Source organism: Heloderma suspectum, chromosome 1 (assembly GCF_057233095.1).
Source record: "Heloderma suspectum isolate Gila_16-S chromosome 1, 16-S_ref, whole genome shotgun sequence".
In the NCBI taxonomy this organism is placed as follows: Eukaryota; Metazoa; Chordata; class Lepidosauria; order Squamata; family Helodermatidae; genus Heloderma; species Heloderma suspectum.
In genome coordinates, this window is record NC_139458.1 from 377,672,018 (window position 1) to 377,692,719 (window position 20,702).

Here is a 20,702-nt window from a genome sequence, read left to right on the forward strand (position 1 = left end):
CTGAAAGAGCATCGGAGAAGCGAAAGATTGCTTTAGGGTGAGTTACCAAAGTTAGCCTTTTATTTTATTTTTATTATTGCATTTATATCCCGCCTTTTTTCCTCTTGCAAGGCACTCAAGGCAGCTTACATGATCCTCCTCCTCTCCATTTTATCCTCACAACAACAACCCTGTGAGGTTTTTAGGCTGAGAGTGTGTGACTGGCCCAAAGTCGCCCAGTGAGCTTCCATGGCCGAGTGGGGACTAGAACCCGGATCTCCCAGCTCCCAGTCCAACACTCTTGCCACTACACCACACTAGCCTTTAACACTTTCACTGCAGGGGAGCGAGATTTATTTCTTACTTCTGAGTAAACACGCACAGAAGGGGGGCATGTTAAAGATTGAAAGCAGGCTGCCTAAAGTGATTGAGTGTCCCCACTACTGCAGTAATGTGAGGAGTCGCTGCTCCCTTTCTCCTTCCCCATTTTCTCAATGGGAATGGAAAAAACTACTTCCACTGGGGAAAGGGGCATCCTAGGACACTGCCAGGTCAAAGAGGCATTGCCCAGGATTCTAACGCTCCTTTTTTCTTTTCATGCAAGCATTACCATCCTCAGTGTTCAGGCCCTCTGGGATCAAATGGAGGCTGTGGGGGAAGAACTGAACTCAGGAGCAGAGCAGAGCTTCTGTTATTTATTATATTTAAATCCCATCTTTTTCCCTCTTGCAAGGAACCCAAGGTGTCTTACATGGTCCTCCTCTCCGTTTTATCCTCAGAACAACGCTGTGAGGTAGGTTAAGCTAAGAATCAGTGATAAGCCCAAAGTCACCCAGTGACCTTCGTGGCCAAGTGCCGACTGGAGCCCAGGTCTCCTGAGTCCCAGTCCAACGCTCTCACCACTGCGCCACACTGGCTTTCTTGGCAGTCTACCAAACAATGGCAAGGTGTGCAGAACCAAAGGCAGGCCCTCCCCGAAAGAAGAGGAGGGAACTCATCCCATGGGGCGCCTAATGGCATCCCAAAGACAAGCTCTTATTGCTGGGCACTGCTCCCTTCTGCAGAAGCCCTGGTTCCATAGAATGCCAGGCAGCACTTTAATTCCTTACATACACACATATATATAGACATACATACATCTTTCCTCTAATGAGCACAAGGCAGCTTACACTGTTTCCGTCCCCCTTTTTATCCACACAACAACCCTGTGAGGTAGATTCAGCTGATAGGTAGTGAGTAGCTTAGGCTCAGCCAGCGAGCTTTGTGGCAGGATAGGGATTTGAACCTGGGTCTCCCTGGTTTTAGTACGAGACTCTAACCACTGCGCCATGTCAACATTGCCAATCCGGGCTTTCTGTGACTTGCAATCCCTAACCTTTGTAACTCCAGTTAGGTGGGGAGCTGGTTGTGGTGACGTTCTGGTGGTGGGGAAAAGGCACTCCGCACATGTTCAAATGCACCCCTTTCTCTTCAAGATAACATCACATTATGTTTCATAAAGTGAACCCTAGCACAAATGGCCAAAATGAGGATGCTAGTAAGGTCTTTCTCAGCGCCTACAGCACCTTTGATGGTGGTGGACCCCCTCCCCAAATTTTCATTCTTTCTGCATGAGGAAAGAGGGTCTGGGTGCCTGGACGCCTGAGTTCAACAACCTTGAAAGCTAACAGTGCATTGTGCTTGGATTCCAGAATGGAGCATCTTTCATTAGCAGACTATCTGAGGGTAGCGAGATGTGCAGAACCAAAGGCAGGCTCTCACCAGAAGAAAAGGAGCCTGACAGCTCTTGCTCATTTAGGTGTGGTTTGCACAGGAGAACTTACCCCATGAGGACCTAATGGCACCCCAGCTCTGCCCCCTGATAGGTACACCACACCTTGCCTCATGGTAGAGCTGTCTCTATGGCCACCACCCCATTCCAATCCTCCCCCCCTCAAGACTGCCCATCCCGTCTGCTTATTTATATATCTGTCAATCCAGTCAATACCTCTAAATTGGGGGGTGCCCACCCACACCCTCTTAGCAGAGCTTTTGTGCCTTTAACTGCTGCAGGACAGGCAAACATTCAACAGGTGAAGATGGCATTCTCCCCTTCTCCGCTTTGGGACAGTGTGAGCTGAATGCCTGCCTGTCCTGGCAAGAACCAAGAGCACTGCCTGAACCTTGCCAAAGGGAGGGGGATACAGCGGTCAGAGCCAAAATGCTGGGTCCCGGAGGTCGCTGGAAGGGAATCATACCACTTAATGGTCAAACAAGAATAGAGCAGTGGGTCTTCTTGGCAGCTTCTGAGGGTCCCAAGACAAGACGAGGTGAGATACGAGTCTCCGGGGTTTAATTCTCTTTTTTGGCGGAGATGGGGCTACTTTGCTGTCTTAGGGGGGTGGGACCTTATAACTGCCCCCAACTCAGACAGAGGAGTGTTGGGGGGCGTATTGGGGGCTGAAAGCCAGGACTCCTGAGCCCTTTCCAGCCTGTCCTGTGGAAACCGTTTCCACACTTGGCTCTGCCCCAAGCTTAAGGGGTGAGAGAGCCAGTGTGCCGCATGGGGGGTGGGGGAGGGGGGTACAGGGCACCGAGTTCCTTCTCTCCTTCCTTTTCTGGGTGTGGAGGAAGCCATCTTCTCACTCCACTCCCCTCTGATCCAAATCGTTCATTTCAACTGTGGTGCAATTAGGTAATTTTACACTGGCCTTCATAATCTTAACTGCCCCCCCCTTTATATGGCTCCTGAGAGCCCCCCCACCCCACCGCAATTTTGCCACATCCCAGCAATCTGCTGTGGAGTTATTGCTCCCGCCGCCATTTTTTCCCCATGTGTGCACTTTTGCCCATTGCTTCCAACCCCCACCCCCCTTCTCCCTTTCTCCTTCCCCCAGCTCAGCAATGTGAAGGAAAGAATGTTAGTGTGACAAAGCAATAAAGCAGAGAAGGTATTTTACATAACAAGCGAACCTAGTGAACATGTCACAATAGTGATCTAAGGGAGAAGGAAAAGAGTGCTTTAGGGTGAGTTACCAAAGTTAGCCTTTAACCCTTCCACTGCAGGGCAGTGAGATTTATTTCTTACTTCCGAGTAAACACGCACTGGGGGGGGGGGATATGTTACAGACTGAAAGCAAGCTACCTAAAGCGATTGAGTGTCCCCACTATTGCAGTAATGAGAGGGGTTGCTGCTGCACTCCTGGAGATGTTCTCAATGGGAATGGGAAAAACTACTCCCGCTGAGGAAACGAGGGGGAATGGGCGCAGTCTCGCAGCAAAGAACTACTCCACCTGATGGTTCCAGCACCCCAAGTAAAATTAAATCAATGGGTTTGAGCATTTAGTCCTGTCGCTATTGTGCTATTGCAGTCTTATAGGGAAAATAAATTTTTAAAAATTGGGTAGGGGAGGGTTGGGCATAGGATGGGGAGGGAGCAGGCACTAACACCCACACTGGCCAGAGAAAGCAGAAAGGTGGGAACATGGTGAGTGGGAGGGAACAGGTTCTATAAATGATGACATGGAGGAGACTCCACCCAGTAGCCACCCAAACAATTCACAGTAAACTGCTGTGACCTGCTGAGAGCCCCAGGCTAGCTTTGGGATAATCCGGGTTTTCAAGCCCTGTGTATTCCCAGACAGAGCAGATTTGACTCCAGTAAAAAGTGCAGCAAAGTGGAGAGCGAACTAAACCCGTTGCCATGGAGTTCCCCCGCCCCCAAGAGTAAAGAGGCCCTGTGAATGTCATGAGGAAGGGCGTTCCAAATCTCAGGCATAAAATGCCCTGTTCCAAATCCTCCTGTGTCTAATATCAGAAAGGGGCACAAAGCAGGACCACTGCTGAAGACCAGAGCAAGACCAGAGGGCTAGCTAGAGAATGCTGGGAGTTGTAGGGCTTTCATTCTGTCTAAACATGCATAGGATTGCACCCTAAATGACCAGTACAAGAAGTCTTTCCATGACAGTCCTCAGAAAAATGGATGTGTAACAAATACTATTTCAGATTCTAAAAATGCTCACTTCTTTCAGCTCTTCAAATGTGACGATCATGATATTTTCTTCATCCATGTGTTTGTCCCAAGCAAGAACATGCTCAAAGTAGGATTTCCAACCAACTGAAATGAAACACAAACCAAATACATCAAAGCTACAGAAAATAACACCCATTCCAATTTATGCCAAAAGCTCCAAATATGATAAAATAAGGAAGTAGTGGCTCATTCATATCAGTTTTCACACATGAGGTTGGAACTAGATTTAGGGCGCAATCCTATGGCCGCTAGTCAGCAGCTAAATGGCCATAGAATAGGTCAGCTACCAGGAACTGACCTTGGAGCCCGCGCTCCAAGGTCGGTTCCCGAATAACTGCCCCCACACTCCCTCCCGCACTACCTTGTAGGCAGCACGGATCGAACCTGTGCTCCGCAGTTGGAAGAGGAGTGCGGAGCAGCAAAAACGGGGCGATCCCAGGGGCAGGGCGTGGAGGTCGGAAATGCCGGTGCAACACATCCTAGGTGTCATCTGGCCACTGCTTCCCGCGCTCCGAGGTCCCGCGGCTAGACAGCCGAAATCAGCTGTCTAGCCATGAAGCCGGGTGGGGGGAGTGAGGAAAAGGTCCTCTCCTCACCACTCCTCCCACCCTGCCCTGGATAGGTGGTCGCCCCCGGGGTTGGAGGCAACTGTCAAGCCACATAGGGTTGCTCCCCTATCATGAGTAACTTAAGTCCCATTGATCTTAATGGGTCTGCTTTTAGCATGACTATGTCTGGATCCAACCTAATGTGGTATTAGCCCCAGACTGGCCAACACAGGACCCATTTTTGTAACAAGTAAAATCAATATACATAAATCAAGATGATTAGATGGTGAAAGAATGGCTAAATGCACTCTAGAACAGCCTTTCCTGACCTGATGCAATGCCCTTGCTTGCTAGGGTTGATGGGAGTTGTAGTCCAACACATCTGGAGGGTACCAGGTTGAGGAAGGCTGATCTAGATAAATCAGTGATAAATTTGGCTACTCACCATGATCTGAATGGGAACTTGTCAATGACATGTTGATTTTACATGCCATGAAATCAGGCTATATAAGCTTCTTGCACTGGGCTAATTTTGTGCTGTTCGATTATTCTTTTAGTTAATGAACTTTAACTACTGATTTGTCTTCTAAATTATTCAACGTGTATCATTTTAGACCAGGGGGAGGCAATGGGGTACTCTCCAGATGTTTTGGATCACAACTCCCATAAACCACAGCCAATATAGCCAATGGTCAGGGATTGTGAGTTCCTGTAGAGGAGAGTGATGGATGTGTATCATCATTATAATATCCTGAAATGAAACTGACATGTGTGTGACTTCAGAACTGTCATTTATTCAGCTCTTAAAACATTTGATATAAGAAGTTAATTGCTGCACAAGTCTTGATTGCATGAACAAAAATGAAGATATGTATGTACAGGAATGGCTAATCTAGAAACATGGCAAATATAGTATTTGTGTACCAGTTTGAGTTCAACGTGATAGCTCTCCTTATAATTAACTCACAGCCTCCTTTTGGGTAAGACACTTGGCCAGTGCAAGACTCCAGTTGCTCAAATCATCTCATTATCTCCTGATATCTCCTCAGAGAAAAAGAAATATCAGCTGTTTCTCTTCCAGCAATCAAGTGCCCTTTTCATTTGGAACCAGTTTCATGTGGACATGTTGTGTATACAGATACTTTGGGAGAATATTCATACTAGGTAGAATTTTGGAAGGGTGTGCTGCACATTTGAAAAACAGATGGGAAAAGCTTCTAGCATAATATACCTTCACCACTCATGAACATTTGAAAGAATTCATCCCAGGAACTGACATTTGGAAGCAAAGGATTTTTGTTGTAAAAGTGGTAATAGGATACAGCTGCATCTTTGGGATTTCGAAATATCACCAGGATCTATTAAAACAATAATAAAAGATATGTTAGATTTTGTGGTTTAAAGCAACTACTGGCAGCCTGTCTCCAGCAAAGGAGATCATTACCTTGTCGTGGTGCTGGAGCTTGCGCACCTCAATGACACCATGAGCTAAACTGTGAAGGGACACCCAAGACGGGAAGGTCATGGCAGAGAGGTCAGACTAAATATGATCCCTGGGGAAGGAAACGGCAACCCACCCCAGTATTCTTGCCATGAAAACTAAATGGATCAGTACAACCAGAGATATGTCGGTATACCATCGGAGATGGGACTCCCAGGTCAGAAGATGGTCAAAATGCTACTGGGGAGGAACAGAGGATAAGTTCAACTAGCCCCAGATGTGATGATGCAGCTAGCTCAAAGCCGAAACGACGGCTAGCGGCCAATGGTGCTGGTGGTGAATGACGAATCCGATGTTCTAAAGATCAACACACCATAGGAACCTGGAATGTAAGATCTATGAGCCAGGGCAAATTGGATGTGGTTATTGGGGAGATGTCAAGATTAAATATAGATATTTTGGGTGTCAGTGAACTGAAATGGACTGGAATGGGCCACTTCACATCAGATGACCACCAGATCTACTACTGTGGACAAGAGGACCACAGAAGAAATGGAGTAGCCTTCATAATTAATAATAAAGTGGCTAAAGCAGTGCTTGGATACAATCCAAAAAACGACAGAATTATCTCAATTCGAATTCAGGGTAAGCCATTTAACATCACAGAGATCCAATTATACATCCCAACCACAGATGCTGAAGAAGCAGAAGAAGATCAGTTCTATGAGGATCTGCAACACTTACTGGATAGTACGCCAAAAAGAGATGTTATTTTCATTACAGGAGACTGGAATGCTAAGGTGGGTAGTCAAACGACACCTGGAATTACAGGCAAGCATGGTCTGGGAGAACAAAATGAAGCGGGACATAGGCTGATAGAATTTTGCCAAGGCAACTCACTGTGCATAACAAACACACTCTTCCCACAACCTAAAAGACGACTTTATATATGGACTTCACCAGATGGTCGAGACCGAAATCAGATTGACTACATCCTTTGTAGCCAAAGGTGGCGGACATCTATACAGTTGGTAAAAACAAGACCTGGAGCTGACTGTAGTTCAGATCACGAACTCCTTATTGCACAATTTAGAATCAGACTAAAGAGAATAGGGAAGAGAAGACCCACAGATCAGTTAGATATGAGCTTACTAATATTCCTAATGAATCTGCAGTGGAGGTGAAGAATACATTTAAGGGACTAGATTTAGTAGATAGGGTCCCGGAAGTACTATGGACAGAAGTTCGCAACACTGTTCAGGAGGTGGCAACAAAAAACGTCCCAAAGAAAAAGAAGACCAAGAAGGCAAGATGGCTGTCTGCTGAGACACTGGAAGTAGCCCAAGAAAGAAGGAAAACAAAAGGCAACAGTGATAGGGGGAGATATGCCCAATTAAATGCAAAATTCCAGAGGTTAGCCAGAAGAGATAAGGAATTATTTTTAAACAAACAATGCACAGAAGTGGAAGAAGATAATAGAATAGGAAGGACAAGAGACCTCTTCCAGAAAATCAGAAACATCGGAGGTAAATTCCAGGCAAAAATGGGTATGATCAAAAACAAAGATGGCAAGGACCTAACAGAAGCAGAAGAGATCAAGAAAAGGTGGCAAGAATATACGGAAGATCTGTATAGGAAGGATAATAATATCGGGGATAGATTTGATGGTGTGGTCAGTGAGTTAGAGCCAGACATCCTGAAGAGTGAGGCTGAATGGGCCTTAAGAAGCATTGCTAATAACAAGGCAGCAGGAGACGACGGTATCCCAGCTGAACTCTTTAAAATCTTGCAAGATGATGCTGTCAAGGTGATGCATGCCATATGCCAGCAAATTTGGAAAACACAAGAATGGCCACCAGACTAGAAAAAATCAACTTATATCCCCATACCAAAAAAGGGAAGCAAACTATCAAACAGTGGCACTTATTTCACATGCCAGTAAGGTAATACTCAAGATCTTGCAAGATAGACTCCAGCAATTCATGGAACAAGAATTGCCAGATGTACAAGCTGGGTTTCGAAAAGGCAGAGGAACTAGAGACCAAATTGCCAATATCTGCTGGATAATGGAGAAAGCCAGGGAGTTTAAGAAAAACATCTATTTCTGTTTTATTGACTATTCTAAAGCCTTTGACTGTGTGGATCATAACCAATTGTGGCAAGTTCTTGGTGGTATGGGGATACCAAATCATCTTGTCTGCCTCCTGAGGAATCTGTATAACGACCAAGTATAACGGCAAGAACAGACCACGGAACAATGGACTGGTTTAAGATTGGGAAAGGAGTATGGCAGGGCTGTATACTCTCACCCTACCTATTCAACCTGTATGCAGAACACATCATGCAACATGCTGGGCTTGATGAATCCAAGGCTGGAGTTAAAATTGCTGGAAGAAACATTAACAATCTCAGATATGCAGATGATACCACTTTGATGGCTGAAAGTGAAGAGGAGCTGAGGAACCTTATGACGAAGGTGAAAGAAGAAAGTGCAAAAGCTAGGTTGCAGTTAAACTTCAAAAAAACCAAGATTATGGCAACCAGCTTGATTGATAACTGGCAAATAGAGGGGGAATACGTGGAGGCAGTGACAGGCTTTGTATTTCTAGGCGCAAAGATTACTGCAGATGCTGACTGCAACCAGGAAAACAGAAGACGTTTACTTCTTGGGAGGACAGCAATGACAAATCTTGATAAAATAGTGAAGAGCAGAGACATCATGCTGACAACACAGGTCCGCATAGTTAAAGCAATGGTATTCCCCGTAGTAACCTATGGCTGCGAGAGCTGGACCATAAGAAGGCTGAGAAAAGGAAGATAGATGCTTTTGAACTGTGATGTTGGAGGAAAATTCTGAGAGTGCCTTGGACTGCAAGAAGATCAAACCAGTCCATACTCCAAGAAATAAAGCCAGACTGCTCACTTGAGGGAATGATATTAAAGGCAAAACTGAAGTACTTTGGCCACATAATGAGAAGACAGGATACCCTGGAGAAGATGCTGATGCTAGGGAAAGTGGAAGGCAAAAGGAAGAGGGGCCGACCAAGGGCAAGATGGATGGATGATATTCTGGAGGTGACGGACTCGACCTTGGGGGAGCTGGGGGTGGCGACGGCCGACAGGAAGCTCTGGCGTGGGCTGGTCCATGAAGTCACGAAGAGTCGGAAGCGACTGAGCAAATAAACAGCAACAACTGGCGTCCTGTGGTGTGAGCGATTTTTATATGGAAATCAACGTATCAGTGCAAACTAAAATTGGAATGTTGGAAGTGTTCAACCCTCGATTGCATCAAAATCTGCGAGGTTTCCATTTCCTCTGATCCCACCTAGAATGGGGGCTGGGAGGCCATATTTCTATGGGACATCGCAGACTGCCACACCAAGAGGCAGGAAGTTAAGTGGAGCAGACATCTATCCCAAGAACACTTCCTGTTGGGGAGACTTGAGGGATAGTATTTGTTTCATATTCAGGCTCTACATTACCCTATTTGAGTCCAAGAAGGATTTCTTTGCCAGGTAAGGAGGGGTACATATGTGAGGAAGAAGGCAGGAAGGCAGATTGTCAAATATAGGCAGTGGTTTGAGTCATATGATAAAGCTGTGGCAGGATCTCAGTCTGAAGGGGACTCAATTCCAGGAGTATCCTACCTGGCACAGAAATTATAAAGGAAAATTCACATCTGCCTCCAGCTATGCTGCGAATACAATGTACTTAACATCTGCTTGGCCATAACAAAGCTTGTGAGATTATGAGACCTATAGAAATAAAGTATGCACTATCAACACACATCAGTGCTATCGGGCAATGCTTTTAGACAATAATAGTAGCAAGGTTGGTGGTCACTCACCTTCACCTTCTTCTCAATAAAAGATTTGGGAATGTTATCATAAAAGAGATGAGTCATAAAAACACGTGGAGAAGGCTGGTTTTCGAAAATCTAGAATGAAAATTAAATCAAAGGATAGTTCTCTAACTTATGATTGTAAACCGCCCTGAAAGCCTTGCCAGCTGGGCGGTATATAAATCTAATAAATAAAATACATAAAACAATCCTGACAGACCTGGAAATATGGGGATCTTTTGCAGAAGTGTGGCACATGCATAGCGGATCGTGCACTGTACTCCAACAACATGGGGCAATTAGCTCTCAAAGATTAACAACACTACAAGCGAGAAAGATCTTGGAAGTGTTGTCGATCACAAGCTGAATATGAGCCAACAATATGATGTGGCTGCAAAAAAGGCAAATGCTATTTTGGGCTGCATTAATAGAAGTATAGCTTCCAAATCCTGGGAAGTACTAATTCCCCTCTGCTCAGCACTGGTTAGGCCTCATCTGGAGTACTGTGTCCAGTTCTGGGCACCACACTTTAAGAACGATGCAGACAAACTGGAGAGGGTTCAGAGGAGGGCAACAAAGATGATCAGGGGACTGGAAACAAAGCCCTATGAAGAGAGACTGAAAGAACTGGGCATGTTTAGCCTTGAGACGAGAAGACTGAGGGGAGATATGATAGCGCTCTTCAAGTACTTGAAAGGTTGTCACAGAGAAGAAGGCCAGGATCTCTTCTTGATCATCCCAGAGTGCAAGACACGGAATAATGGGCTCAAGTTACAGGAAGCCAGATTCCAGCTGAACATCAGGAAAAACTTCCTGACTGTTAGAGCAATACGACAATGGAACCAATTACCTAGGGAGGTGGTGGGCTCTCCCACACTGGAGGCATTCAAGGCGGGGATGGACAGCCATCTGTCAGGGATGCTCTGACTTGAATTCCTGCATTGAGCAGGGGGTTGGACTCGATGGCCTTGTAGGCTCCTTCCAACACTACTATTCTATGATTCTATGAACACAGCTTCATTTTACCAACAATGAAAGAAGGTGTGATTACCAGAAGGGTAGCTGTAGTCTCTTGCAGGAACTACAACACTGTCATGCTGGCCGGGGAATGCCAAGAATTGGAGGATTTTTTTTGTGCCCTGTGGGTGCAATCCTATGATACCCACCCTTGACGATTGTAAGCCTCCAAACTGGGAGGCTTACAATCATCCCAATGCAGAGCGGGAGGAGCAGCAGAGGCAACTGCCGCCTCCATCCTCCTGCTCTGCATTTTGCACTAGAAAGGCTTTTTTGCCTGTCTAGCTGGGGCGTTCTGGAGGGGGAGAGAAGGAGGCCAGAGAGGCCTGGGGATAGCTTGCATCCCAGCCTCCCAGCGCCCTCCCTGCCCACTAGAACACCGCCTTTACCCCATCTCTGAGGTCAAGTTCCCGACTTCGGAGAAGCAACTGGCGCGGTTCTCTTTGTGCGGGGGGGAGGGCGTGGCGGGGAGCACAGATGCCTGAACCTGACACCGGAGCGCTGTCTCTGACCTCGGATCTGGGAATCCCAAATATCCTGTGGCCCCCACAGACGCTGTATAGGGGCCATAGGATTGCTCCCCCATTGCTTTTTTGGGTGGTGCCCCCTAAACGACTTTTTTTCTAGTCATGGAAATACATGAGTATCAGCAGCATGGTTGCATATTTGGGAAAGATAAGAATAGTATGTGGCATGCTTCTGCCACAGAGAATAGCATTAATACTACTACCAGGATCAGTGATGCTTTTCTTTTTTCTTCATATGCTTGCTGATGCTCTGATCCTAAACGCTTTTACCTTAATACATCATTGTTCTGGTGGTGGTAAGGTTCCGATGCCCACTTGGAGCTTTTCGGTTTGTAAATGTTGTTCCATTCACCTGAATGGAGAGGCAGCTCCACCTACGCATTCCTTTGTGCACATCATTGTCTTTCCCATTCCCCCTTGCACAAGTAGTTCTGCAAACACATCAGAACATATGCCAGGCTCTGGATTGGGGTGGCTCGGTGGAAGTACATTCTACTGCACTTGATGGAACTTCCAAGTGAAGTGTTAAGGATCTAAAGGCAAATTATACTTGCTTATATCTTGATGGCCTGTAGTAACATTTCTGTGTTTATTTTACAATACTCTAACATTGGGCTAAAAGTTCAAGGAATCTAACTCTATAACCGTTATACAATAACATGCAATAGCTGTAAAGTGTTTTTCTTCTGCATGATACACTGTAACATAAACACATGCAAACACAGATAGTTTGCTAAACAAACTTTGAGTTCATGCTGACCTCAACCTTTTTGGAGGGTCCGAATTCAAGCATTTGGAAGGTTTCTAGTGGTGGCCTGTCCTTGTAATCTGGAACTGCAGCTACCATGTCAGTTATAATGTGTAGTACCCAGTTAGTACCTGCAATAGAAAGGCAAATGAACCACATATGAATTCCAGAGGCATAAGCCACACAGTAGTGAGCACAGTTATGTTCACTTAAGTCAGTGGAGTTTAAGCATGCCAAAGTCTACGCTGGACTATGACCATGGACTTCTGAAATATTTAGCGCTTAGTTTCCAAGCTTTAGTGCGTACCACCACCTGGTTTGGATGTAATGTCAAACTGTAATTGAGAACAGCCTTCCCCAACCTGGTCCCACCAGATATTTTGGACTTCAGCTCTCATGTCCCTCAGCCAACTGGGACAACAAAGGTCAGGACTGCTGGGAGTTGTAGTCCAAAATATCTGGAGGGTACCAAGCTGGGGAAGGCTGGTTTAGCATTTCGTAAATGAGCAGAGAAAAGCCTTGGGAATGTGTACTCCCTCCTCACCCTTCCTTTTTCCCCTTCTGCATCATGATTCCTTCCCTCCGATGAGGCAAGCCATAGCTTGCCATTTCATCCAAATGAGGAAGCGATGGTTTGCAATTTCTCTGCAAACCCAGGACTGCAAACCAGGGTTTGATTCTGGTTTGCAGGGCAAGCACTCACCGGAGTTCACTGATTTGATGAAATGGCAACTGTGGTTTGCCTCAAAATAAGATCAGAGGGATGAATTTGTAAAGCAGGGCTGGGCAATTTGTGGCCCACCAGATGCTTTGGCCTATAACTCCCATCAACCCTAGCCAGCATAGCCAATAGTAAGGGGTGATGGGCTTGTAAGGGAAAACATCTGGAGGGCCACAGGTTGCCCACCCCTGGTGTAAAGGAGGGAGCAACGGAGGAAGTGAATGATCCTGAGGCTCCTCTTGGCTCATTCATGTGGCATTATGGCTGAACTACCTCTGAAGGTCTGATGTAATAAGACATTAGTTTGCTGCTGGAGATACTGTTTGCTAAAGAGAGATTATCCTAGCTGTTCATGAAGTAGTACTGTGGAGAAACCTTCCCTAGAACATGTAATAATCATGTAATGAACAAAGGTACAAGTAGTCTTTTTCAGCTTGTTAAAGAGATGAGGACTCTTCTACATGTCCTCAAGTAAATATGTAAATATGTTGGTTCAGGTTTGTTTGCTCAAGAATATTTCTTAGAAGGACATATGACACGGCAATCTTATACATGTCTGCTCAGAAGTAAGCCCAATTAAGTTCAATTAAGTTACCTCTCCTTTAGGCATCTGGACATGGACACAGGATGCTCTATATGCAGTAGTTAATATTTTGTTTCCTGCAAGAACAGGTAGTTCTAAGATGCAAACTGAAAGCTAAAAGTGTGAATTGGTAGTGGTGGTGATGGTGTGTATAGTGTGTATATGTGGAAGTTGGGCAGGATAGCTAATACCCTGGAAGACAGAAACAAAATTCAAAGTGATCTTGATAGGCTGGAGCACTGGGCAGAAAACAACAGAATGACATTTAATAGGGATAAATGTCAAGTTCTGAGACACCTAGGAAAAAGACACCAAATGCACAGTTACAAGACGGAGGATATTTTGCTCAACAATACTAGAAGGATCTTGGAATTGTTGTAGATCACAAGGTGAATCTGAGCCAACAATGCAAAAAAGGCAAATGCTCTTTTGGGCTGCATCAATAGAAGTATAGCTTCCAAATCCCGGGAAGTACTAGTTCCCCTCTACTCAGCACTGGTTAGGCCTCATCTGGAGTACTGTGTCCAGTTCTGGGCACCACACAAGAAGGATGCAGATAAACTGGAGAGGGTTCAGAGGAGGGCAACAAAGATGATCAGCGAACTGGAAACAAAGCTCTATGAGGACAGACTGAAAGAACTGGGCATGTTTAGCCTTGAGAAGAGAAGACTGAGCGGAGATATGATAGCGCTCTTCAAGTCCTTGAAAGGTTGTCACAGAGAGGAAGGCCAGGATCTCTTCTTCATCATCCCAGAGGGCAGGACACGGAATAATGAGGTCAAGTTACAGGAAGCCAGATTCTGGCTGAACTTCAGGAAAAACCTCCTGACTGTTAGAGCAATATGACAATGGAACCAATTACCTTGGGAAGTGGTGGGCTCTCCCACACTGGAGACACTCAAGATGAAGGATGCTTTGGCTTGGATTCCTGCACTGGGCAGGGGGTTGGACTCAATGGTCTTATAGGCCCCTATTCTGTGATTCTATGACTTCTAAGCTGTGTGTTACATATGTAGTCAGAAGTAAGCCCCAATGAGTCAATGGGACTTACTCCCAGGTAAGTGTGTATAAGATTGTAGCTTAAATGCCATTGTTTGCTAGCTCTTTTAAAATGTAGAATAATAAGAGGCAATAGGCTTTTGATAGATACCGTTCCCCCTTGCAAGCTTGTAAAAACTAGATGACGTAATAAAGGAAGGGTTTTCATCATACACTTTTGCAAGTGATGTTTATTAAGGCAACTTGATAGAAGTTGAGAAATAGGAATGATGAGAAATAGGAAATAGGCACTCAAAGACGTTTTTATTCAGTCCTTTGGCTGAAGGGGTTTTTAATTGGTTGGCTGCTGTTGTTTTTTTTCGTATTGCTGTGTTTTTTGTTTTTAATGTATTTGGTTTTGTGTTCTGTTTTAATTAATACTGCATTTTTAGTCTGTATTTTATTAGCCATATTGAGCACCGGTTTTTGGCAAAAAGGTGCCGTGTTGACTAGAAGAAAAATTCCAAAATCCATATTAATGTAATATTTTTATTGGGCCAACTCAAAGATCACAAAAAATGTGCAACTTTTGAGATCTCTTTATAAATATGGCAAAGGGTCTTGAAACTCTCTATTCAGGAACTCAAATTTTAAAGCAAATAGTTTTACAATGTATTGTTGACACACTGTCATGCAAATTCTAATGTAGCCACAGAAAATGCCATGTCCAATGGCAGCGGCGGAAGCCAGCTTGGCTAGGGAGAGGAAAGCAACAGCAGCAGCATCTTCTCCCACCCCCACCTTTCTCCATGACCTTTTTGAGCATGTATCTACTTTTGACTGTACACAGACAGAGTAGCGTTAGACCAGAAATGGCTAGAACTAGTAGAATTTCTTTGAACAGAGAATGATCAACACTAGAAGCTTCAGTGGGCTATGGATAATTTTGAGATGGATCCCCACTAGTCAAGCCTTACCAATAACAGCAGAATCCTAACCATATCTTCTCAGAAGTAAGTTCCATTGAGTTCTATGGGACTTAGGCTCCCCTCTTCCTACAATGGCTTTCTGGTGACTGGCCTGAAGACACTTAAACCCTCAGAAGCAGGAAGTTAATAGGTTAGATTAAATGTTCCCTAACCAGGCTTTGTAAACAAGTGAGAAGGAATGATCCCCTCACTTCAGGTGGCCCTGGGAACACCCCCTTTTAGCTAAGGTTTCTATCTTAATTTCTAACCAGATAAATGTTTTCTAATTGGTTAGACTTTGTATTTTTTATCTGAATTACATTCTCTGATCATCTGTGCTTGATGCTTAATGTATCATGCTTAATGACATCACCAGGGGCCACCCCTGTGAAATCACCCAAAGGCCCTGAAATCTCAGGGCCTGGGATATTATGGACCTTGCAATCCTACTCCCGTTAAAAAGGCAGTTAGCAGAGAAAAAACACCTCCTACACCTCCTCATCCAAGTCAATAATAAAAATGTTGAAGAGCACCGGGCCCAGGACTAAGCCCTGCAGTACCCCGCTCATTACCTCTCCCCAGTTTGAGAAGATCCCACTGATAAGCACTCTTTGAGTCCGATTCTGTAGCCAAGCAAAAAAAATTCTAGCACTTCCTCTCAGACTACCACTTCATTCTGCCCAATTGCTCCACATGACCGGAAGTATTATTATTATTGGCAGTTCGGTGCTGCCCGTGTAAAAGGGCTGTACCGCACGCTCCAGCCCCATCCTTCTCCCGAAAGTGATCTTGCCCACCGATCTGAGAAATCCAGCCTCCTTCCCATTTCCTAGGTCGCTTTTCCCTCACCTTCCTCTCCACCCTCACTGAGTGGGTTCTCGCCAGCTGGGCTGCAGCCACTACCCGTAAAACTGTCCTGCCTCCCTCGGAAGCTGCCGCCGCCACAGCCCTGCATGTCGCTTCCTGAGCAAGTGAGGGAGCAGCTGGCCAAGCAGGTAAGGTGCGCGGAAGGGCAGCAGCTCCAAGGGGGCAGAACAAAAACAGGCCCCGCGGCTGGTGTGCTCGCTCCCTACCTCCCTGGCTCATGGGGGGGGAGGACAAGGGGGGGCGCAGCTGGGAGAGAGCTCTCGCCTAGAGATATTCCCCCCTCCATTCGCATCTGGACACTCCAGGCAGGGCCTGGAGACCTGGTAAGCCCAAACACAAGACAGCCATTCCAAACAGTTCCCATCAGGCACCACCACTGAAAAGGCGTTCTTCTCTGTCATGCCCACCTGTCTAATCTCACAAACAGGCAGGCCAGGAAGCATGGCCTCTAAGGTTGGCAGGTTCCTCTGGCCCCAAGCCATTATATTTTTCTACTCTGTTGTAATTGGTAAGCTACCTTGGAGGTCATTTGACTGAAAGACTGCAGAGTGGGGGATAACTCTTAAAAATAAGCAAGCAAATCATCAGTGATCAGATAGTAATTGATTTAAAATCCTTTTCCTTTTAACTTCTCCTTTAAAAAAAAACACCAGATACTCACCACATTTTGGATAAGCTACTATCAGCACATCGTCCTTTCTAGCTTCCATGGTTTCCAGTGCCGCAAAGGTCTCGGCACTACAAAGGCGATTAGGATACAATACTCCTCTGAAAGTAAACATCAGCTCCCCATTCTTGTTCTCTCTATTGTCAGCAAAAAACTTGTCTATTTGTTTCACGAAGTTACTCCTTTTGTCAGCCATACTTTTCTCTTGCTGGCTTGTCACGATACTACCGATACTACCGTTTGAAGGGCAGGTTCAGTTCTGTGTGACCAGATTCTTGCACACTTCTTTTCTTGCGCAGTAAAAGATATTGCAGAGGAGGAAGTAATTCCTGAAACATTAAACTCTGGTTGTTTTGACTTGTAAGCATATCTTGCTTCATCAGCTTCTGGAATTAAGAATTACTTAATCTTTTACGAGCTGGGCGGAACTCTTTCTGGGCACAAAATCACTTACGGAAAGAGATCGCCAACACTAGAGGCCCTACAGCGGTGGAGAGAACAGACTGAAACCACAGATACCTTAAAGAACTCCTTGTCTCTTTAAGGAATGATAGTACTATACTGAAGCTTTCCCCACTTTAGTATTCTCTGGCAACTGTGTAGCATGAATGTTTAATATGACAAAGTCTGGATAGCTATTCACTCTAGAACATGAAAGAACTTTAAAACACAGTGTAAGACATGTACTATTATTAGATTAGATCAGATCTTTTACATCACAATCCTATGCCTCCTTACCTAGAAATATGCCACACTGATCAATAGGCCTTACACCCTAATAGATAAGTTAGTATATTTTTGCCTTTTTATAATGTGTATGTTTTTAATAGGAGGTTCTTAAAAATTGTGAGCTACACTGGGGATTTTATTTGAGGGTGTCATATAAAATCCCTTTTAAAAATAATCAAAAGTGTGTTTCACATTACAGCTGTAGTGTGCCAGTAATGCCACCCATATCATTTTGTATTAACTGTTGTTGCCTTGCTGTCAGGAATGATACATCTAGATCATAGAATCATAGAATAGTAGGGTTGGAAGGGGCCTACAAGGCCATCGAGTCCAACCCCCTGCTCAATGCAGGAATCCAAGTCAGAGCATCCCTGACAAATGGCTGTCCAGCCTCGTCTTAAAGGCCTCCAGTGTGGGAGAGCCCACCACCTCCCCAGGTAATTGGTTCCATTGCCGTATTGCTCTGACACTCAGGAAGTTTTTCCTGATGTTCAGCCGGAATCTGGCTTCCTGTAACTTGAGCCCATTATTCCGTGTCCTGCACTCTGGGATGATCAAGAAGAGATCCTGGCCTTCTTCTCTGTGACAACCTTTCAAGTACTTGAAGAGTGCTATCATATCTCCCCTCAGTCTTCTCTTCTCAAGGCTAAACATGCCCAGTTCTTTCAGTCTCTCTTCATAGGGCTTTGTTTCCAGTCCCCTGATCATCTTTGTTGCCCTCCTTTGAACCCTCTCCAGCTTGTCTGCATCCTTCTTAAAGTGTGGTGCCCAGAACTGGACACAGTACTCCAGATGAGGCCTAACCAAAACTAATAATGATAATAATAACAGACACTGCTGCAGCAGCACCCCTAAACCCAGGCGAAGTAAGGCTCCGTTCACCCATCCCTGTTTCCGAGTACGCGTGATTACCCCGTGCTCAATGAATGAATATGAAAAGGGAGAGGCAGCGATTATAGGCAAAGTGCAATTGAGGGCAATGAGTTGCATCCGGGTAGACATTTAGCCCTTTGCTCTCTCCACGCCCTCGTCCCAGGCAACTTCCCCTTCCACCAATCAGTACCACTTCCACCAGCCGTCAGCGAAGCTAGTTGAGGTCACACAGCCTGCCAAATTGCACTGAAGCCACTGTGATGGAAAAAAGTCACAAAATGAGTATGAAAAAAATGGATTTAGTGTAAGAAACAGCATGCTAACTATGTTCATCATCTGACATATGGAGTAGAACCAGAGTAAAAGAAGTAAAAGGAGCTCTCATTTATCATCATAGCATAGTCCTGTGTTAAGGCCAACTCTTTCAACAGCTCACAGGTGGGAAACAACTGTGGCATGAGATTATCCAGTGCAGGTTTGATTCTGGTTGTACTGTTATATTGAGGTTTTAAGCTTTCATATTTATTTTATTTTATGCTGCACTCCGTGGTTTTAATTTTTGTGAACTGCCCAGAGAGTTTTGACTATTGGGCAGTATAGAAATAAATAAATAAATAAATAAATAAATAAATAGCAGACAAGCACCAAAGTAAAGCAAACATCAGAGAAGTGAAGTAATGTGACATCAGAGAAGCAAATTAACATAACATCAGAGAAGCGAACTGATGTGACTGTCATGCCCCAATGGAGATGTCCTCCTCAAAGGAGAAGCTAGAGCCCCAGAAGCCCAGGATACCCCAGATCAGGGACTGCCACCAGACCCACAGGAGCCTGAACCTTTGCATGAAGTGGCTGCAAGGCCATCCTTCTCAGGAGAGAAGGACTCTGCCTCTGAGGCAGAGGCTGAGCCATCTCCTGGTCCCCGGGAGCGTTGTTGCCTCAAGTGACAGGCTAGCAGGGCTCCTGTGGAGAGAAGTGCTGGCCTCCAGAAAAAGTCTCCTGAGGAGAAAGGGACTCCTCAGGAGTAGGCTCTGGAAAGGGAGCTCTGATTGCTGCAGCTAAGCTCTGGGTGGGGTCTGGCTGGCTTTGGGATTAAAAGCCTTCACTGAAAACCTCTACAGTGTTGGAACAACTTGGTTCATCCGGTCTCTGCCATGTACCTTGCATCCTGAATTGTGCCCTATCTGATGCTCTGTTTCCTGACCTTTTGGAGTGCTCAGTGACCCTGCTTCTGGACTGCGTAACATATGTGACTGATTTACTATGTTTGAACTCTTTCTTGTTACCTTGACTACTCTTGCTACTTTCTGATCCTTGTTGCCTGCCTGCCTGCCTGCCTGTGTTCTGACCTCTGCCTGGATTTTGACCACTTCTGTCTTAGCTTAAACCTCCTTGGACTGAAACCTGTGTGCTTGACCCTTTGCTTGCCAGCTTGACTACTCTACTGCCTCTCTCCCTATCCATACTATAAATGGCCAAGACTTGATCTAAAGCAGGGCAATGACATCAGAAAAGTGAATTAACATAACATCAGAGAAGCGAAATAATGCAAACATTAGAGAAGCACATAATGACAGCTATCAACAGGGAAACAGAGGCTAGTTACTCCCACTGGTGAAAAGGAAGTGCAATGCCATTCTGAAGGCTCAAAAGAGCACAATAGTGCTTTGATGAGTCGCAAAGGCAGGCTAGTTACTCCAGTTACTCTCCCTGGGGATAGTAGTGCCAATGGGGAAAATGAGTGAAGAGGGGAGGGACAGCCCCACCCCTTGACCATGTCACTGCCAGGTCACAAAGGCATGCCTAAGAGTCAATGCGGAGGAATGGTACACTGCAGTGGAACCACCTGGGAGCTGCTTTAACTGAAAAAAAACTGAGTAAAACTACTTTCCGATAATGAGGCTTTTCAAGACGGAAGCTGCTGGTTGGCAGCACACTGGCCACAATGTCATGTGCCGTGAACAATCTCAAAATGCTCCCAATCCACAGGAAATCCCCTGTGAAGACAGCCCCAGAGACACAATTGTTTTAACAGTCAGAGATAGATGGGACCAGCAAGTTGTCTAGACATGTTATAATGTACATCTTGCAGCTTGTGCAGCCTAAAATGTGGCCGTACTGCTTGGAAGATAGAGAGCCACTGTTTGCTCATTCTTTGAACCCTTGCCCATCCTGGGCTCAGTGGTGATTAATACCTCCTTG

At 45.4% G+C, this 20,702-nt stretch overlaps 1 protein-coding gene and 1 long non-coding RNA gene across 9 annotated transcripts in view; one reads left to right on the plus strand and one right to left on the minus strand.

The window, feature by feature from the left end:
* The window catches only part of LOC146359897 (sulfotransferase 6B1-like), a 23,534-nt gene extending 6,371 nt beyond the window's left edge, over nucleotides 1-17,163 (minus strand). The window contains exons 1-5 of the mRNA XM_084828345.1: nucleotides 16,893-17,163; nucleotides 12,127-12,245; nucleotides 9,829-9,918; nucleotides 5,772-5,898; nucleotides 3,982-4,076 (exon numbers count right to left, since the gene is read on the minus strand). Of these exons, the coding sequence (XP_084684471.1) occupies nucleotides 3,982-4,076; nucleotides 5,772-5,898; nucleotides 9,829-9,918; nucleotides 12,127-12,245; nucleotides 16,893-17,094 (633 nt within the window). The 5' untranslated portion in view covers nucleotides 17,095-17,163. The remainder of the gene's footprint in view (nucleotides 1-3,981; nucleotides 4,077-5,771; nucleotides 5,899-9,828; nucleotides 9,919-12,126; nucleotides 12,246-16,892) is intronic.
* LOC146359898 (uncharacterized) overlaps nucleotides 2,088-20,702 on the plus strand; it is a 36,437-nt gene continuing 17,822 nt past the window's right edge. For 2 of the 8 annotated variants that reach the window (XR_014786825.1, XR_014786827.1), the window contains exon 1: nucleotides 16,090-16,359. This is a non-coding gene — a long non-coding RNA (uncharacterized LOC146359898). Of the gene's footprint in view, nucleotides 2,289-16,089; nucleotides 16,360-20,702 lie in introns of those variants that run through there. The other 6 variants (XR_014786826.1, XR_014786828.1, XR_014786829.1 and 3 more) reach the window with 6 other exon arrangements.